General features: G+C 45.8%; 2 protein-coding genes across 2 annotated transcripts in view; both read left to right on the top strand.

Annotated features, from left to right (window-relative positions):
- The first annotated feature begins 13029 nt into the window (after positions 1-13029).
- On the top strand, positions 13030-13926 carry LOC134079441 (myeloid-associated differentiation marker homolog). The gene has a single exon (XM_062535529.1). It carries the CDS (start codon positions 13030-13032, stop codon positions 13924-13926), a length of 897 nt encoding a protein of 298 aa, XP_062391513.1.
- Positions 13927-16289: 2363 nt separating this feature from the next.
- LOC134093211 (testis-expressed protein 2-like) overlaps positions 16290-17758 on the top strand; it is a 44617-nt gene continuing 43148 nt past the window's right edge. Inside the window, exons 1-2 of the mRNA XM_062546442.1 lie at positions 16290-16546; positions 17553-17635. The gene's annotated coding sequence lies outside the window, so the exon portion shown is untranslated. The remainder of the gene's footprint in view (positions 16547-17552; positions 17636-17758) is intronic.

The following is a 17758-nucleotide window of genomic DNA, read 5'->3' as shown; positions in this document are numbered from 1 at the left end:
GTTTGGTGGGTGGGGGTTGAGGGGGTGATGTCGGGTCAGGCGTTCTGGAAGGATGACAGCTGGGAGTTCAACTGCGGCAGGGCCCCCACATGCCCACCTGTTGGCTCGCCTCTACCCTAGAGTACCCATGAGCCAGGTTGGCCCTCTGTGGGCACTCGTTTCTCACGTGGCATGCTGCGTGGCATCCTCTCCTCGCTTTCACTTTGATGAGGACGAACCGAAACATCTTGATGCGCACTCTTCTTCTGACTGATTTATTAAGAATTGTCGGACCAAAATAATGGAAGGATCTTTTCAAATCCGTCCAGAAGAATCTCCACAAAATGAGCGCCTGGTTTCGCATCATTGATCAGGGTTTTTGACTCCTCTGGCATCAGCGTCTACATCTGCTTGAGTCACAACCTCAAACGGGTCATGGACCTGTTTTTATTCAGTTGCCAATTGGCAGGGTATATAAATGCATAGCAATCGTTTTCCTGATAAAAATAGAAGAAGCGTTCTGGGGGTTTTTTGCTACTCAGACTGCTTGGCTGAAATGCTGTGTGCAGGGCCTGCTCTGTTGTTTATGTGAGCCTGGATTATACCTCTGGCCCAGGTAACACTGAGCGTGACCTTGATGATCCCCCTCACTCTCAATACCATGTACTGTATGATGTCCAAATAAAAACACACCAAAGCGATTTGAAATGGAGATCGGAGGCCTCACAGGGTTTTATGTGGAGAGGTGCTCAGTAACGAGAGCTTAGAAATGAACCAATTGGACAGACATCTCCAAATGAAGCAATCTCAGAAGTGGGGCAGTGAAAATATGTTTTGTTTTGCCAAGAGACTTTCAAGAGAAGTTTTGACAACAGAAAAATCAGGCAGTCATGTTTTTTGTCTGTCTTAGCAATTGAATTGTTTGTATTGTGTGTGTTGGTGACTTGAAATAAATATATAATAAATTGTTTTAAATTCATGCTTTTTTGTTCTAAGTAGTTGTAGTTAGGCCTACATGTTATAATAATGCAAGACGTATTTTTGTTTTTGTCCTGGGGAGACACTGAGTTGAGAGTTTCAGAACGAATGATTTACATAGTTGAAGAGAGTAAACTTTTCCCATAAACTCACTCAAACGTCTGGAAATCTTAATTTACTGATCGCTCAGATTACACTGCTGCAATCTTATCTTCACTGTGCACCAGTATGATGAAGGTACCCAAAATAAAGCACTTTTGTTTACATTCTCATTTTATCAGCAGAACAAAAGAGTCCGTCCTTGAGGACTGCTGTACTAAATGAAATAAATGAAATCATTTCTCATCTCAAAAGATGTCCTCTAAACCATTTTTGAGCAGTCTTGAAGACCACATTGTTTACATCGCACAAGGAAACACGCCAAGGTTAGCAGCGCTTGTCCTTCATTTGATTGACACGACCAGGAAGCCTAATAGCTAACCATTGATTAGTGTAGTTAACTAACCTGTCAATCTTTTATGTTCTATTTGTTACATCTATATGAGACTTATGAGTCAATACTCATTTTCCAAGAGGAGGTTCGGTCTATAAAACCACACCTTAGAGGTCCACACTCTATTTCTCAGGAGTCCTCTTGATGTCAGAAAACATACATTGTAGTCCTCTTTTATGCCCCACTTCTGAAAAAAAAAAAAACGCTTGGCCAAGTCTAACTGTCCAAGGTTATGGCCACGACTCAAAAGCGTTTAACATGGCATTCAAAAGATTCTTGGCATTGATCTTCAGAATGGTAAACCATCTAAAGACAAACACGAGCTGTTAGAAGAGCAGAAAAGTTGGGAGCTGGGTGGGAGAGGGCCTGAGGAGGATTGGGAGACAAGTGAGAAAAAAAAAAGGAGTTTGGTGGGTGGGGGTTGAGGGGGTGATGTCGGGTCAGGCGTTCTGGAAGGATGACAGCTGGGAGTTCAACTGCGGCAGGGCCCCCACATGCCCACCTGTTGGCTCGCCTCTACCCTAGAGTACCCATGAGCCAGGTTGGCCCTCTGTGGGCACTCGTTTCTCACGTGGCATGCTGCGTGGCATCCTCTCCTCGCTTTCACTTTGATGAGGACGAACCGAAACATCTTGATGCGCACTCTTCTTCTGACTGATTTATTAAGAATTGTCGGACCAAAATAATGGAAGGATCTTTTCAAATCCGTCCAGAAGAATCTCCACAAAATGAGCGCCTGGTTTCGCATCATTGATCAGGGTTTTTGACTCCTCTGGCATCAGCGTCTACATCTGCTTGAGTCACAACCTCAAACGGGTCATGGACCTGTTTTTATTCAGTTGCCAATTGGCAGGGTATATAAATGCATAGCAATCGTTTTCCTGATAAAAATAGAAGAAGCGTTCTGGGGGTTTTTTGCTACTCAGACTGCTTGGCTGAAATGCTGTGTGCAGGGCCTGCTCTGTTGTTTATGTGAGCCTGGATTATACCTCTGGCCCAGGTAACACTGAGCGTGACCTTGATGATCCCCCTCACTCTCAATACCATGTACTGTATGATGTCCAAATAAAAACACACCAAAGCGATTTGAAATGGAGATCGGAGGCCTCACAGGGTTTTATGTGGAGAGGTGCTCAGTAACGAGAGCTTAGAAATGAACCAATTGGACAGACATCTCCAAATGAAGCAATCTCAGAAGTGGGGCAGTGAAAATATGTTTTGTTTTGCCAAGAGACTTTCAAGAGAAGTTTTGACAACAGAAAAATCAGGCAGTCATGTTTTTTGTCTGTCTTAGCAATTGAATTGTTTGTATTGTGTGTGTTGGTGACTTGAAATAAATATATAATAAATTGTTTTAAATTCATGCTTTTTTGTTCTAAGTAGTTGTAGTTAGGCCTACATGTTATAATAATGCAAGACGTATTTTTGTTTTTGTCCTGGGGAGACACTGAGTTGAGAGTTTCAGAACGAATGATTTACATAGTTGAAGAGAGTAAACTTTTCCCATAAACTCACTCAAACGTCTGGAAATCTTAATTTACTGATCGCTCAGATTACACTGCTGCAATCTTATCTTCACTGTGCACCAGTATGATGAAGGTACCCAAAATAAAGCACTTTTGTTTACATTCTCATTTTATCAGCAGAACAAAAGAGTCCGTCCTTGAGGACTGCTGTACTAAATGAAATAAATGAAATCATTTCTCATCTCAAAAGATGTCCTCTAAACCATTTTTGAGCAGTCTTGAAGACCACATTGTTTACATCGCACAAGGAAACACGCCAAGGTTAGCAGCGCTTGTCCTTCATTTGATTGACACGACCAGGAAGCCTAATAGCTAACCATTGATTAGTGTAGTTAACTAACCTGTCAATCTTTTATGTTCTATTTGTTACATCTATATGAGACTTATGAGTCAATACTCATTTTCCAAGAGGAGGTTCGGTCTATAAAACCACACCTTAGAGGTCCACACTCTATTTCTCAGGAGTCCTCTTGATGTCAGAAAACATACATTGTAGTCCTCTTTTATGCCAGCTTACACAAGAGAGGCAGCGAGATCAGTGAACGTTTTTGTCGAGGTTGCGGTTAATTGAGTGGCTAACCTCAAGCCTGACTTGAACCAGAGCGTCACAATGGGGCCAAAGCTTGACTGACTCGTCCGACGCGACTCTGGCAGGAGAACAAAGAGGACAGTATTAGGTTAATGGACCTGTCGGCGCGGGGACCATGCCATGCATCAAACGCGCTGATTCACGGCATAGATGTCTGCTGTGTGTTTTTTCTCTTTTTTTTTCTTTTCTCGAGTTGAGCTTGGCATTTGAATCTGTCAAGCAGAGGTTGACATGTCTGTGGTGTGGATCACATTTTTTTGAGTGTGTAAAGACAAGACTCTTGAAACTGAACTTTTATTGTAGGCTATGGTTTGTCTTCTTCACTGGTGTCAGTTCTTTTAAAGAATTATATGATAAGTTGTCCTCAACGCCTTTTATTTTATAGTATATGACAATGTAACTTTGTGTTAGTTTTGAGTGTGATAACTTTTTAGGCTGAGACAGTTATGAAAGAGAAGTATTTTTCTACTTCCAATACCCCTGCCCATCATTTTAAACACTGGCTGAAGAGCGGTTCGCCAAAGCATGGAATTACAGAGACTGAACTAGTTTCTTGTACTTTATTAAAGTAGAAATAATATCAAGTTTGAGGCCGTGCATCCCCTGATAACTGTGTCTGAGATATTTGGCTGTGGATAGCGGCGTTTTACATCAAAGCCTCTGTCGATCCATTTCCATTTTATCTTTTTAACATGCAAGGACAGCTAAAACTTTTAGTGCCTCACCAGAACACCAGGGGGCACTAATGTGAGCGCCTCTCTAATAACAGGGCATGTCGGAGCAAAAGCCATAAGACATTCTGCTCTCCCGCTCCAGACCGTCATGGGACCTAAAGACTAAACTATGTCAGTCTCATATGGTTTAATTAAAAAGCCATCTAAGTGTTTTCTACATAAATTTAATTATATCACCACAGAGGCCTGTACTTAACTTCATTTACACACACACGCCTCATAATGTAGGCGGTGAGTAGGATTAAACTGGTGAGTTAAAACTTCACGCTAAACTGCTAAACTTTTAAGATCCGAAGCATCACCGATATTCTTGACAGTAACAGGCGCCTGTACAGCTGCGCTCTTCTGCAGTCCTCTACCACCACTGTGGGCTATAGCCTAGCTGTCTAAGGCTTGTTTTCCCATACATCGCTGGGCTCTTGTGTCTAAATAAGCATTAACCCCTGCAGCGTGTCCTCTCTGTGTTCCCCGGTCCTGCTGTTTGAGTGTCGTGAGCATGCCTTAATTTGCTGACGGGAACTTCTCACGCCGAGTCCACCACACAGGGGAGCCAAACAGGATTGGAGGAAAAAGGACGGCGCTCGCCACAAGATGTGCTCCCTCCGACGGGAAGAGTGAGATAGGGAGAAAGAAAGCAGGCTTCAGAAATCATGAGAGAGACTCCTGTGTTCTCCAGACAGACACAAACAGTAGTTTCACCAGCTTTGTTTTCTCTCTCTCTCTCTCTCTCTCTCTCTCTCTCTCTCTCTCTCTCTCTCTCTCTCTCTCTCTCTCTCTCTCTCTCTCTCTCTCTCTCTCTCCTCTCACTCTCGTTCGTTCGTTCTTTCTGGCGGAGAAAAAAGAAGGCAGCGTTGTTGTCAGTGGTAAAGCTGCCGCCGCACCTGGCGTCCCGCGACTGCTCTTTGATCACTTGTCGAGCGAAATTCCGCCGCTGGATTAAAGCGAGGGGGGCTTGGAAGGAGGGCAAGGGAAAGACAGAGACGGAAAAGGGGGGGATGGAAGGAAGACCTGTCTAAAGGAAGCTCCTTTTTCTCGCCATGTGCAGGTATTTGTCTACGTGCCCTGTCCCTCGCCATTATTAGAATCAACGTGAATTATTGAATTTGTTTATGGCTCACCCTGAGCTGTTCCGTCTCCACGCCGGCCCGGTCGTGGAGACACCCATACAAACGGCCCTGCGAGATAATGAATGTTAGCTTTCATCTGCCCAGCACAAACGGCTGTCTCCATGTGAAGCCAGACATGTGCAAACTACAAAGAGCTCTCTGCTCCTGTGCGTGCAAGCACAGCTGTGGCGAAAGAGGATCTGATGCTGGCTCTCTCTCTCTCTCTCTCTCTCTCTCTCTCTCTCTCTCTCTCTCTCTCTCTCTCTCTCTCTCTCTCTCTCTCTCTCTGCTGTGCTCTCATTTCTCACTAGCTCATTCCCGTCCACCCATCATCAACCATCTCCTCACTGCTCTCTGTCACTATTTTTCAACGCTGGCACCTGTTTTCACACACCATCCAGCAAGCAGTTGCCTGTCAAAGATTGACGTCTGTGGTCCGAGCCAGTGGAAATTTGACAACTCAACTGTGAAATGAACTCACTGGAAAGGCTAACCAAGCAGTCGGACGCCCCATCTGATCATGTGATAGGGACGCCACACTCACTGCTATGGATGGGGATCATCCCGATTCATACAGTAGCTTGCAAACATGACCTACAGTAGAAGTACAGTTTACAGTCTGTTAAGATTGGATACATCGCAGATTGCTATATTCTCAAACGCTTTTGTTCCAGGAAAATAGACATCTACTCCATGTCTGTTGCAGAAGATTCCAAAGCATTTCAAACGCTCAACAGGCAAAGAACCCTCATCTGCTGTAGAACCTTGGACATATGTCACAGGATGTACTTGTCCCAAGGTCAAAAGGTCACACCAACTGCCAGGTGTGTCTTTATGAATCTTCAGGTTCCCCGGAGAGTCATCTGTTGGGCAGGTGAAGGCCATGGAGGAGCACAGTGCATACACATACCAGCACATGGTAGTGAAATCTTTACTGTGCTGGAAACTGAAGATGCCCCCCACATGGATACACTTGGTATGTTTATTCTCTCATGACCACAACGATCTGTGGTGGTTTTACCACTGCCAAGCACGCATACGTTGAAGGTGCCTGTACGATCTAAACTATTTACAGAAACATACAAGCAAATCTCTTCAAAGCTATGGGAATAGCCGAAGAATGACCTGCTTGACGTCAGTTATTTCTAAATTGCCAATTTACGTGATTTTAGTGTACACTGTTTGAAGAAATATGTCCGAATTTGTGAAATATGTCCCTGCGTGTGTGAGAGAGAGTGCGTGCGTGTGTGTATGTGTGCGTGCGTGCGTGTGTGTGAGTGAGTGAGTGAGTGAACAAGACAGAGGGAGAGAAAATGAGAGAAACTTCACACAGGGCCGCAGTGCGGGAGGAAGGGTAGATGGGTAGCAGCTGGGGGATCGCCATGGCAGCTGTTCCCACGGAGATCTCACCAGGGGACCTGCGCGGTGTGCAGGAGCCAGGAGAGGCCGGCCCTTTGGCTCGGCTCCTGCCCTTTAAAAACACGCCGGCATCAATGCATCTGAAACCGAATCAAAGGGCCCACCAGGACCCCGGCTCGCTTGTGCCAGTGCCACCTTCTCCACAGGCCGCCCACATCTCTGCCCGCCTGACTGCCCGCTCCCCGCTACCACTCGTCCTCCCGCCCGCCCGCCCTCCCCAGCGAAAGTTCACACAGAAGCCGAGGATGCTAAGTGAAATCGGTTCCCTTCGCTGGGAACCATTGTCGTGCATCTGACTGTCACTTCACCGCGAACTTGAACTCCGAGAGAGAGAGTTTGCGGAGTTCCAGGGGAGACGAGGGGCCGAGGACGGGGGTAGGGGGGTGCGAGTAGTGGGGGTCACTGCGGAGATGACTCAAGTTGAGGTCACCCACCCCATTGTCCCGTCCGAGCCCCTCCGTGGCGCCCGTCCACCGACCCTTCATCTGCACGGCACAGCAATTATGGATTTCTCACCGAGGCCTGCTGGACGCCCATGAAAGGCTTCTGTTTTTTTTCTTCAGAGGGATAAGGGGTGCTATGGAGATCACCGAAGCAATTTTCTTCCAGGAAACACCCCTTCCACCACCCACCCCCCCTTTTTTTACCATCCCAGCTCCGAAAAGCTTAGTCCAGCAATAGGGGGTTCATTGGGAGAGTGGGGTCTCTGTGTGCTGGTCCCTCTTGAAGCATTGCTACCATGCAGTGAGTGTCTAATGCTCCTCAGATTGAAGGTTTTCTTGGGGAGGACAGGGGGCGAGCTTGGGAAGAAAAGGGGCCTAAATCACCATCCTCTGGTCCTCCCGAGTGGGGAGTGGGCTTCGAGGGGATGGACGCCAGTAGCCCGCAAACTCCTCCTCCTCCTCCTCCTCCTCCTCTCCGATGGCCGCGTTTCATGGGAACTTGGGCGCTGTAATCCTGCTTTGGCTGGAGTGGACTTCTCTAAACAAATCCTCTAGCTTTAAGGCCCGCTGCTTCTTGAGTGGGTTCTGGCTCGCCTTTTGCTGCTGCATAGGCCAGTGAGTCCCTTTCTTTCTTTCTTTCTTTCTTTCTTTCTCTTCCTCTTTATCTCTCTCTCTCCCTTACTTTTCTCTCTCCTCCTCCCCTCCTCTCTCTCTCTTTCTCTCTTTTCCTCTCATATGTTTCGTATAAAAGGAAAACCCTACCGTGGTGCAAATCCCCTCCTCCACCTCCCTCTGTTGCTCTTCAAAAAAGGCGAGTGGGGCAGAGGAGAGAAAGGGAGCGGCGGATGAATAAGCCGGCCCAGCGGGGGATTGTCAAGCTGAAAAACTATCTGACCTGCGCGGAGGGGCGGTGGGGATAATGGAGTTGGCAGGCGGGGGCCGGCGGGTGAGAACGGGGCACCGGCTAGACCATTAGCAGTCGGGAGCACAGAGGGCACGCTGGCGCGGGCATCCACAATCACCAGGCCGGCCGGCAGCCGCAGACACCGAACGGGGGATCGCGGGCGGGGGGGGGTGGGGTGGGAGCTGGGGTTTGGGGTCGGGCAGAACAGAGCAGAGCGAGTGTCCCGGGGTTATGGCTGATGCGAGGAGGTCAGGTCACACAGGACAGATTGGATTCCACTTGGGGGAATCACTTGATAAGGGACGTCAACGGCAAAACCCATGTTTGCATAGTGTTCTAGTATGCATGTAATGGAATTTCCACATTCATTGTGATGGATAAACCAAGAACAGTTGGTCATCAAGGTGCTCTTGGGAATAAACACATTGTCTTGCACTTGATGTTTTTGAAACACTTCTAAGGGATATAGAAATATTAACCATCCAGTATCCCTTGAAATTCAACAAGGAACAATTGTTTTCCATCAAACAGATTTGTATATATGGTATATACATACAGTACAGAGTGGTGTTTTTGTGTATGTCTGCATGTGTATGTGTGCAAATGTAAAAAGATGGGTCGATGTTTGACCCATGTGATGCAATACTCCTCCACTGAATATGAGCCGTGTGTAGTGTCCACCTACGTATCAGGGAGAAAGAGGAGTGTAACCTTTAAGTGTCCTCCTCTAGACTCCAGTATTTACCTCAACCATCTCACCAACAACATATTGAATGCGACAGCAAATGAGCCATCCTTATGTAATGTGTTGTGTGCATGTAGATTGGTTGTCATGTCATAGCATGATGGTGCATGCTTCACTCTCTGCACAACTATTGTCCTTGTTAGTTCTGATCAGGTTTCCTGAAAGCCGTGTTTGTATGAACACACTTCCACAGACAGAAAGTTTTGAGTGACTTCAACTAACGCAAAGTCACATTGGGAAGTAGATGTATCAGAACAAACCCTGTAGTGGCTAGACAGAGAGAGCGAGAGAGAGAGACAAAAAAGAGAGAAAGGGAAAAAAAATGGGGGGAAAAGGAGACTTTTAAGTAGACTTCAACAGAGAGGGTTTGCTATTGACAGAAGTGCTCAAAAAAACCTGCACACTCCCTTTTCGCAATTACTGAGTGCCCTGGCAGCCTGTGTGGTTTTCCCATGTTTTTGTGTTCGGTGTGGTTCTTCAAGACCCTCTCTGATGAAGAATCTGATGAGGCAACCCACCGCATCTGAAAAACGTCTCGCGGCTCCAATGTCACTTGCGCCGACAATCATTAGGAGTCGGCATGAAAGGAGGACAACACACCGCGTGCGGAAATTGATCCGGCTAATTCCGCTCGCCAGAAGTACACCTGGAACGCGGATGTCATCCAATGAAAGGCAGGTAGTGGGCTCCAGCATAAACTTTTACTTCAGTGGAACTTTTCCCTTTTTTTTTTTCCTTTTTTTCTTTTTTTTTTCTCCCCTTTTCCGGCGCGACTCGCTTCCTCCTCCATGGCGGGCCGACTTCAATGCTCGCCCGGGCACCTGATTGCTTTTGCGGTTGAGGCGGGCGACACCTGCCGCTGGCCCGTGGCCCCGGACGTCCTCGTCTCTTTTGTTCGTGGGGAGGGGGGCTCTTTTTTGTCTTGGGCGACTGAAGTAAACTCGGCATGGTCTGGCCGCGTGCTTCTCTCGCTGCACTGTTGTGACAAAGGCTTTGATGTCCCGTCCATGCACCCCCTACCGTCGGTCCCCTACCCCGTTCAACAGAATGTTGTTTAGTTCAAAGCGAAGAACAGAGGCGATTCTCTGCTTTTAAATTATTAGCTCCCTAAGTCGCCCGTAATGATATAGTTTGACTGAAGTGTGCAGTTTATTAACTACATAAAGACGATATTATTAGCGCGGGGAAAGGCAATCGGCGGTTTCGCCTTTCAGCTTAGCAGCGGGAGTCGCAGTGGCTTTGATCTCAATCACTGCTAAATGTCTTTGTGAGATAGTGGGAGCTGCTGGAACCAGCGTGGGGACCAGGGCCACATCAATTATTAACTTTCTTCCTTTCTCTCTCTCTCTGTCTCTTTCCCTCTCTCCATCTATTTCGAAATTAAAGCCTTCTTCATGTCCTATTTTGTTGTTTTTCTTCTATCTTCGTTTTTTTTCTTTTTTTTCCTTCAGATGGCGGCTCGTCCGTGTCCTCGGTCGCCGCGGTGTCCTTTTCACCGTGGCCACTTGTGAAGGGGTTATGCCGTCTTCAAGGTTTTTTTTATCCAGCATCAGTCCAGCCTCTTCTCAACGCCATGAAGATGAGAGCCACTGAAGAGTTGGCTCAGTCTCTTAATTGTAAAGGTCACCAGAGAATACTCGTTAGATAGGAACAACTTCCAAGAAAACGATCCAATTTGCAGCCTAAATTCATGAGCTCATGGAACCTTTATTTAAATCAACCGTCTGAGACTGGCTGGATTACGGGGCCAGTTAGGGAAGACTACATGTGTCTGGTTTTTGCACCCTAACTTCACATGAAACATCCATGAAACAGATTATTCTTTTTGTGTCTGTGTCATTTGTTTTCATTCCGATGTTCAATCTTTGTGGTGGACTCGAAACCATTCAACTCCATTTGGAAGAAAATAATACAAACCATAACCCCAACCCCTAAACCTAGGTCATCTATGAGTATAGTGGGCTGTACATTTTGGTGACTAGTCTTTTTAAGGAAAGCCACATCAAGCCGCACGCAAGCTGTTGACCTGCTTTAGTCGTTGAATGAAAGAGATGACCGACTAAATTGAGTTTGTCGCCACCGAGCAGTTGATGTTGTGCACAGTTTGACCACATGATGGCGTCGTTTTCACAGAACGCCACATATTTCCAACCTACTACAGCAGCATCAAATGGGGGGCGACTTTGAGATGTCCTTTATCCTGGTAAAATCTAGTCTTGCACAGGCATAACTATAAATCATATTAATACGGTGTTTCATGATATAAAAACAATTCATGTTTGTGCATGTAAAAGCCAATCGAGCCAAAACAGTGATATCCCTGAATGAACTATTACACAGTAGGGCACCAGTGCACAGTCTTCATGTAAAATGTATTAGTAGAATGGCAATCATTCAATCATTGCAGTATTTACAGCAAACACAGTTCAGACTCCATATTTTATGGAGCGAACAGCTACAGGCCCTGACAAGTTTTTCGCCCCAAAATTCATTTGAGCCCTTCACCTAGTTCTAGAGTGGCTGTCTGACAACAAGCATTAATCCACATCAGTAATGTGTTTCTGCCGTGTACTAGGCAGCTACAGTACCTGTTTGTTTACTGTGTTTTCTTGTCTTCATGGAGTCTGTCAGATGTCTTGTTTTTGCCTCGGCTGCCTGACACATGGGGGTTGATGTATGGTGTGTCTAAATATAACAGGTGAGCTCGTGCAGAACTGCGTTGAAGTGACGGCGTGGGAGCTTCATAGAGCTTCTTTGTGTTCAGCCTACACAGGAGCACATGCAGAGAGAGAGACAGAGAGAGAGAGAGACAGAGAGGGAGAGAGAGAGAGGTACACACACTGAGGCATACATGTGTGTACACACACACACACACACACACACACACACAGAGACAAGAGGGAGAGAAGTAGTGATGGCCACAGAGGGAAATACAGACAAAAGCACACACATTCATACATACCCCGGCCCCCTCTCTCACACACATACATACACACACACACACACATACACACACAAACACACACACACACACGTCTACATGAAGAAAGTTACATTACTCTTTTTTCAGTCATTGACATTAGAAGAGTAGGGAAATACAGGTAACATACAGGTAACTATTGTATTTCTACTACAAGCTGAGTAATGAGATGTTTGTATCCAGCAGAATTGGAGACGGTAGCAGTGAAGAAACTTAGCACGATCGGCTTTGAGCACAATGCACTATATGACGTGAGAGTTCACATGTTCATTTCTGAACCTAAACTGGACATGTCCCGATTTATCTGGTTAACTGTGTCTTTATTGCTGTTGAAAAAACTAGCATGTTAGTTACCATTAACTCGTAATCAGCACATGTTATTATGGCACTGAAAACTCCCTCAACTGCTTTTCGGGGAGTGGTTTTTCAAATAAAAAAGCGCCCGGGCCAACTTTTCTTGTGAAAAAAAAGAAGCCTAGTCTGAACATAGCCTAGTAATGATACCTTGGTTAAACAAGAGGCCTGAGTGACTGTGTCCCAATTTGGAAGTCACTGAGCATAAAGGCACTAATGGTAATATTCCTAAACTGTTCATGGTGCCATCCAGCCAATGGCCCAACGACTTGTTCCCCCAAAATGTCCCAAGATCACACTTTTCTTTTCTTGCTCTTTTTCTGACAGGAAACAGGGACAATAGAGGAGAACTACAGTATGCACAGAGAAGACTTTGTTGTTGAATACCTAGTTCTTGTGGTTACCTTTTGCCTCACAAAAACACTACTGAAACCCTTGAACAGGAAGAGGGCGGGGGGATGATGCAGTACATCAGTGCGTTAGTGTGTGTGGGTGTGTATGTGTGTGTGTGTCTTTGTATTTTTGTGCGTGAGAACAACAGTATGTTGGTGTAGGTTCATAGCATCTTGTGATTTGCATTGTAGGGAGAAGTGCTCTTGTCGCCTGGTCGGTGACATTCACCTACCTTGGGGAACATTTCTGAAGAACACTTCTCATGGTCTCACACCACTTTCCTCTTCCATAACAACAGTGAATGGAGTCTTCTAGAAAAGGATAGTTGTGGAATCTGTTTTCGTCTGTTTTTTTCTTCTCGAACATTGGATTTTTGGAGAGCCACCATGCCGGTGATCCTCGGGGAGGTCAGCATTCTCACCACCCCGCTCTCGGGGGTCCGCATTTGGGCTCTCGTCTCGGGATGCGTCACCTTCAGCCTGGTGGCCTCCACGGTGGACGACACGCCGGGGGACGACACGCTGGGGGACGCCCAGCGCTCCGAGCTCTTCCGCACCTTCTGCATGTCCGCCTGGATCCTCTTCTTCACCCTCAGCCTCCTCATCCTCACCATCACCTACATCCAGTTCCACAGCCTGCTGCCGCTCTCCTGGAAGAACCTGACGGTGACGGTGGCCGCCACGGCCGCGCTGGTGGTTCTGGCCGCCACGCTGGCGTACCCGTCTCTGGTGCCGGGAGAGCACACCAACAGGTCTGTGATGGCCACCATCTTCTCAGGCCTCACCTTCCTGGCCTACGCCACAGAGACCCACCTCATCCGCCGGGAGCAGAAGGGCTACATGGCCAGCGTGCCCGGGCTGCTCAAAGTGCTCCAGGTCTTCGGGGGGTGCGTGGGTCTGCTGCTGATGACGGACCAGGTGGCTCACCAGGTGGCTCACGAGAGCACTGATTGGGGGGTGTGGATCCCCGGGGTGGCGTACAGCCTCGGTCTCTCAGCCTCGCTGGGAACCGTGGTGGTCATGGTGGGGGACTGCGCCGGACGGTGCCCGCTGCCTTTCGACCGAATCCTGGCCGGGTTGAGCTCGCTGGGAGTCCTGCTCTACATGGTGGCGGCGGTCGTGAGCTCCACCAAAGTGCTGAACTTGTACAGGCCGAACGCACTCTCGTCTGAGGGGAGACTCGTCATCATCATCGTCTCTGAGATGGCCTTTGCGTGCGTCACCTTGCTCAGTTACACCGTCGATCTGGCCTTCTCAGTCAAACTCTTGTGTGACAGAATCTGAGATCACTTTTGGAATTCTGCATATTTATTTATGTGAGTTTATTTAAAGGAACCATATCCTGCTGTGACTAATTAACATGAAATACGTGAAACTGACTCGACTAGTCAACTGTCCAAACCTGAGAAATGTATCCTATGAGTAAGCTTCAAATACAAATATTAATGTGCAGAAGACATTGCAGATGACATTCGTGTGAATTGGGAGCAAGGCAATAGTATTTTTCCAACCCAAAATATTCAACAGATTACACATAAACTCAGCAACTAAATATTAGAATTTGAGTGGCATAGTGATGGTTTACTCCTGAAAATGTGTATGCCACTTTCATTCTATATAAATCATACAACGCTTTACAGTATAAGACATTTCCTTTAAAGACCACATGCTCTAATTGTTGGTTTTTTTTTACAATGTATATGCCACAATTTTGAATGTAACGCACTTTGTCTATTGTTTCATGTGTTGACTAAAGTCAAGTCAAGTCACTTTATTTGTATGGCACATTTAAAAACAACAGAGTTCACAAAGTGCTTCAGCGTTGAATACAGCTGCGAGTGGTCTGCAATAACACACTTCATTCGGTGTGGTCTGACCTCAGGATTTGCCCTATATCTCTGGGTGGCTTGGAGTCCGTTAGGCCTGTAGTGGTCTGTATTTGCCGTTCATTTGTGTTATGAAGCTGGTTATGATTTATGAAGGTGATGAAAACGTGATTCTTTGTGTCCGTAGGCAAGATGTGTGCAGAAATATAAGCCTCTGCTGTTTAAAACAGTTGACTTCGGAGACAGGGTTATGTATTTTCTGGATTGAACTTTTTGAATTGAAAAAAAAAAAGTGTCTATGAAATTACGTTGGCATACATTGCCAGTTGACTATTAAGACACTTTTGTAGAACCTTTCCAAAGCCATAGAATTATTTCCACCTTCATTTGACTCATCTCTCTCCAAAAGCACAGTTATCTTTTCCATTTTATTTTCAGCTTGTTTATGCTACACAGACAGTGATTTTCTATGTCACACTATTAAGACACAGCCATGGCATTTAAGGTTACAGCTACTGATGCCAGTCCCATGTGTGCAATGATGCCAACGAGAGGACTAGTGTATGGGCGGGCCACCCCCACAAACACCGACACTTTGCTGGGAAGAAAGCGAAAAGAGCGGCATGCTGTTTTGAGTTGTTTTTAGTACAGGCTGCAAACGTCTCCAAATGACTTTGTTCTAACCCCACTTTTTCCATAAGGTAGGCTAATGGAAATTCTGACGTTATTTACAGACTATAGTGTATAGACGTGATAGTGCAGTACCAATGTTGTCCACGGGATGGCGATACTCTCATTTGCAAGTGTCATGTTTTTCCACAAAGCGACATGAAATGACATGTAATGACCTGGAACCTGCTTGTCTTCCATTTCATGTGCACTTTGTTTTGTTTTATTCTGCTCAGAAAAAAAGCACATTTATTGGCACCCCTTGTTAGGTTGCCTAAAAGAGGTATAAAATCACCTTTTGGCAGTTTATCTGGGTCTCACAATGAAAACAATGGAGGAAAAATAAAATCCTATCTTTCAGGGAAGCACATTTATTCTGAGAAGTGGGAGAAAGTGATTTCTGAAAAGTATTGTAGGCCTACGTTCTCCTCTTGAGATCACCCCTCAGTTTTTCTCTGAGGTGCCAATCAGGGGACTTTGTTTGATCTGGACATGTTTGTTCATTGCCTTGATGATCCAATCAAGATCCACTTATAGTGTCATGGCAGAGACTGGAAGATTGTCTTATTGAACATTTTCTGATTTTCATTTCAAATATTGTTGCATTTTCTTCTCATTGGACAATAAAACACTTTTCCAGACCCTGTAGCATACAGCCATTGACATTTGTAATCAATCACAGGACAGGATAGGTTTTATCCTGACATGCCTACCAAATAATCTACACAGGGGTCACTTTTTAGGGTTGAGGAGTTTTTTTTACATCTCTTGCGAACTTTGTCCAAGCAAGTTGTGTCACCGTTCCAGTGGATTGGAACAAAAACTGTTATATGGGCGTTTTCAACTGAGTACGTAGGCTTGGCCTACCTATTTTTTAATTGCCATTCCTTGAGAGAGAGCATTTGACCGTATCACTTTAACTGTTGCAGCAGCAAAAAAAGTAGCCAATACTTACATAATCAAACATGCACTATAATCCCTGCACTGACATCTATCTATTGTCATAGCATTACAAAAAAAGAAAATTGCGCACATAAGCACGCGTCCAATACTCGCATTGTCTTAATTCGATTTCTCCCTTCAACCATTGGAAAGAAAAGTTTTCACCTCTTCAGGAAAATACTCGATTGTCGAGTATGTGGAATGCCCTGACGCCGATCCCGCCCCTACGTTTCGATTGCTCTAGCCTGGAAGAGTCAATCCGTATTTTCTTGTACAGGAACTGTCCGGAGAACAGTCTGCTATTACTGTCAACAGGCTGGGTGGTAAAGCAAGACTGACAGCGATATCTAAAGGACTGAAAACTCTGACAGCATTCCCCCCTTTTGTCATACACGCTGCGTCATCCTCTGGCAGTACATTTGTGACTTCAGTTCTTTCCTGTCGCTGGAAAATGAACTCCGCAAACGGTAAGACCAAAGCTTGGTGAACCGCCGCCACAAAATTGCGCTCGGTGTTGTTTGGGTTAGTTTATCAGAAGCTAGTCGGCTACGATAGCTTGCTAGCACTGTTATAGTGACTAGGGCTTAACTTTTTTGCTTGTCACGCCGCGCATCACGATTACTATAGTAAAGCCAGGTATTTTTCTTTAACCTTATCATCCAACTGTTAAGCCATTTTGGCTTTCCTCCTCAGATTACAACTCATCTTGCTCTTTGAAGTTTGAAAACAGCTGTCAAAGTATAATGCAACACTAATACATTGATTGCACTATAATTGAGCCAGTTATCTCTATTGTAAATGTTATCCTTTGACCAACTTTGCAGTGTAAACCATCTCTTGTCCCCTAGCTTAATCTCATAATGATTATGCCACAAACAAACAACATCTGTCATTGTTGGGCATGTACCAACGTTTGAAAGTAAAAAGTTGATGTAGCAGCCTTTGAGAGCCTCGAGACAAACATGACTTGACCAAGAAAAAAGGAGTGTAGTTTTGAACAGGACAAAGTGTCTCAGAGAACCAACATTTGTTCAGGGACATATTACAGTCTAGTGTCCACCCTAGTCCCATAAATCACTGTGTGTTGAACTCTAGTGAAGTTGCTTCATCATGGACATTTCCCTGAAAGGCCTTGCATGAAGTAACTCAAGTTAGTCAGCCAGTCCATATCGTGTACAAGATGATTAATCTGGACAGGCCCATTGGAAATTATTTGGGTGTTCATCAAATGGTGATCAAATGACCACACACAACATTACGCTGTAACATTAGGCACCATGGTGGTTAGTCATCAATCTCTGTAACTGTTACATGATGGTTCCTCGTAATATTGTATGTGTATGCTTGTGTAATGATTCCCTCATATTGATGCTTGAGAGTGAGAGTGTGAGTGAGAGTGTGTGTGAGAGTGAGATCATAGGCTACAGGTACATGAACGAATGTGATTGAGCTTTCCTGTTTCCCCTCGTCTAGGCCATTGAGGACCATGGGTTCACAACACCCAGTATAGCCCCATGCAGACAGACCCTCATGCTGGGGTGGACCGAATACTCACGGTAAGCAGCTTCATTGTGTTACTTGGGACATGACAAGGACCTGGTCCTCAGGTGGGTAAATGCCACCTATGCCCTTGGAGTGAGGACCGGTCGCGTTCACACAATTACCCAAACCGTAAGCAA

Source organism: Sardina pilchardus, chromosome 1 (assembly GCF_963854185.1).
Source record: "Sardina pilchardus chromosome 1, fSarPil1.1, whole genome shotgun sequence".
Taxonomy (NCBI): domain Eukaryota; kingdom Metazoa; phylum Chordata; class Actinopteri; order Clupeiformes; family Clupeidae; genus Sardina; species Sardina pilchardus.
Note: the sequence above shows the minus strand (reverse complement) of the source record. Positions and strands in the feature narration are given on the sequence as shown.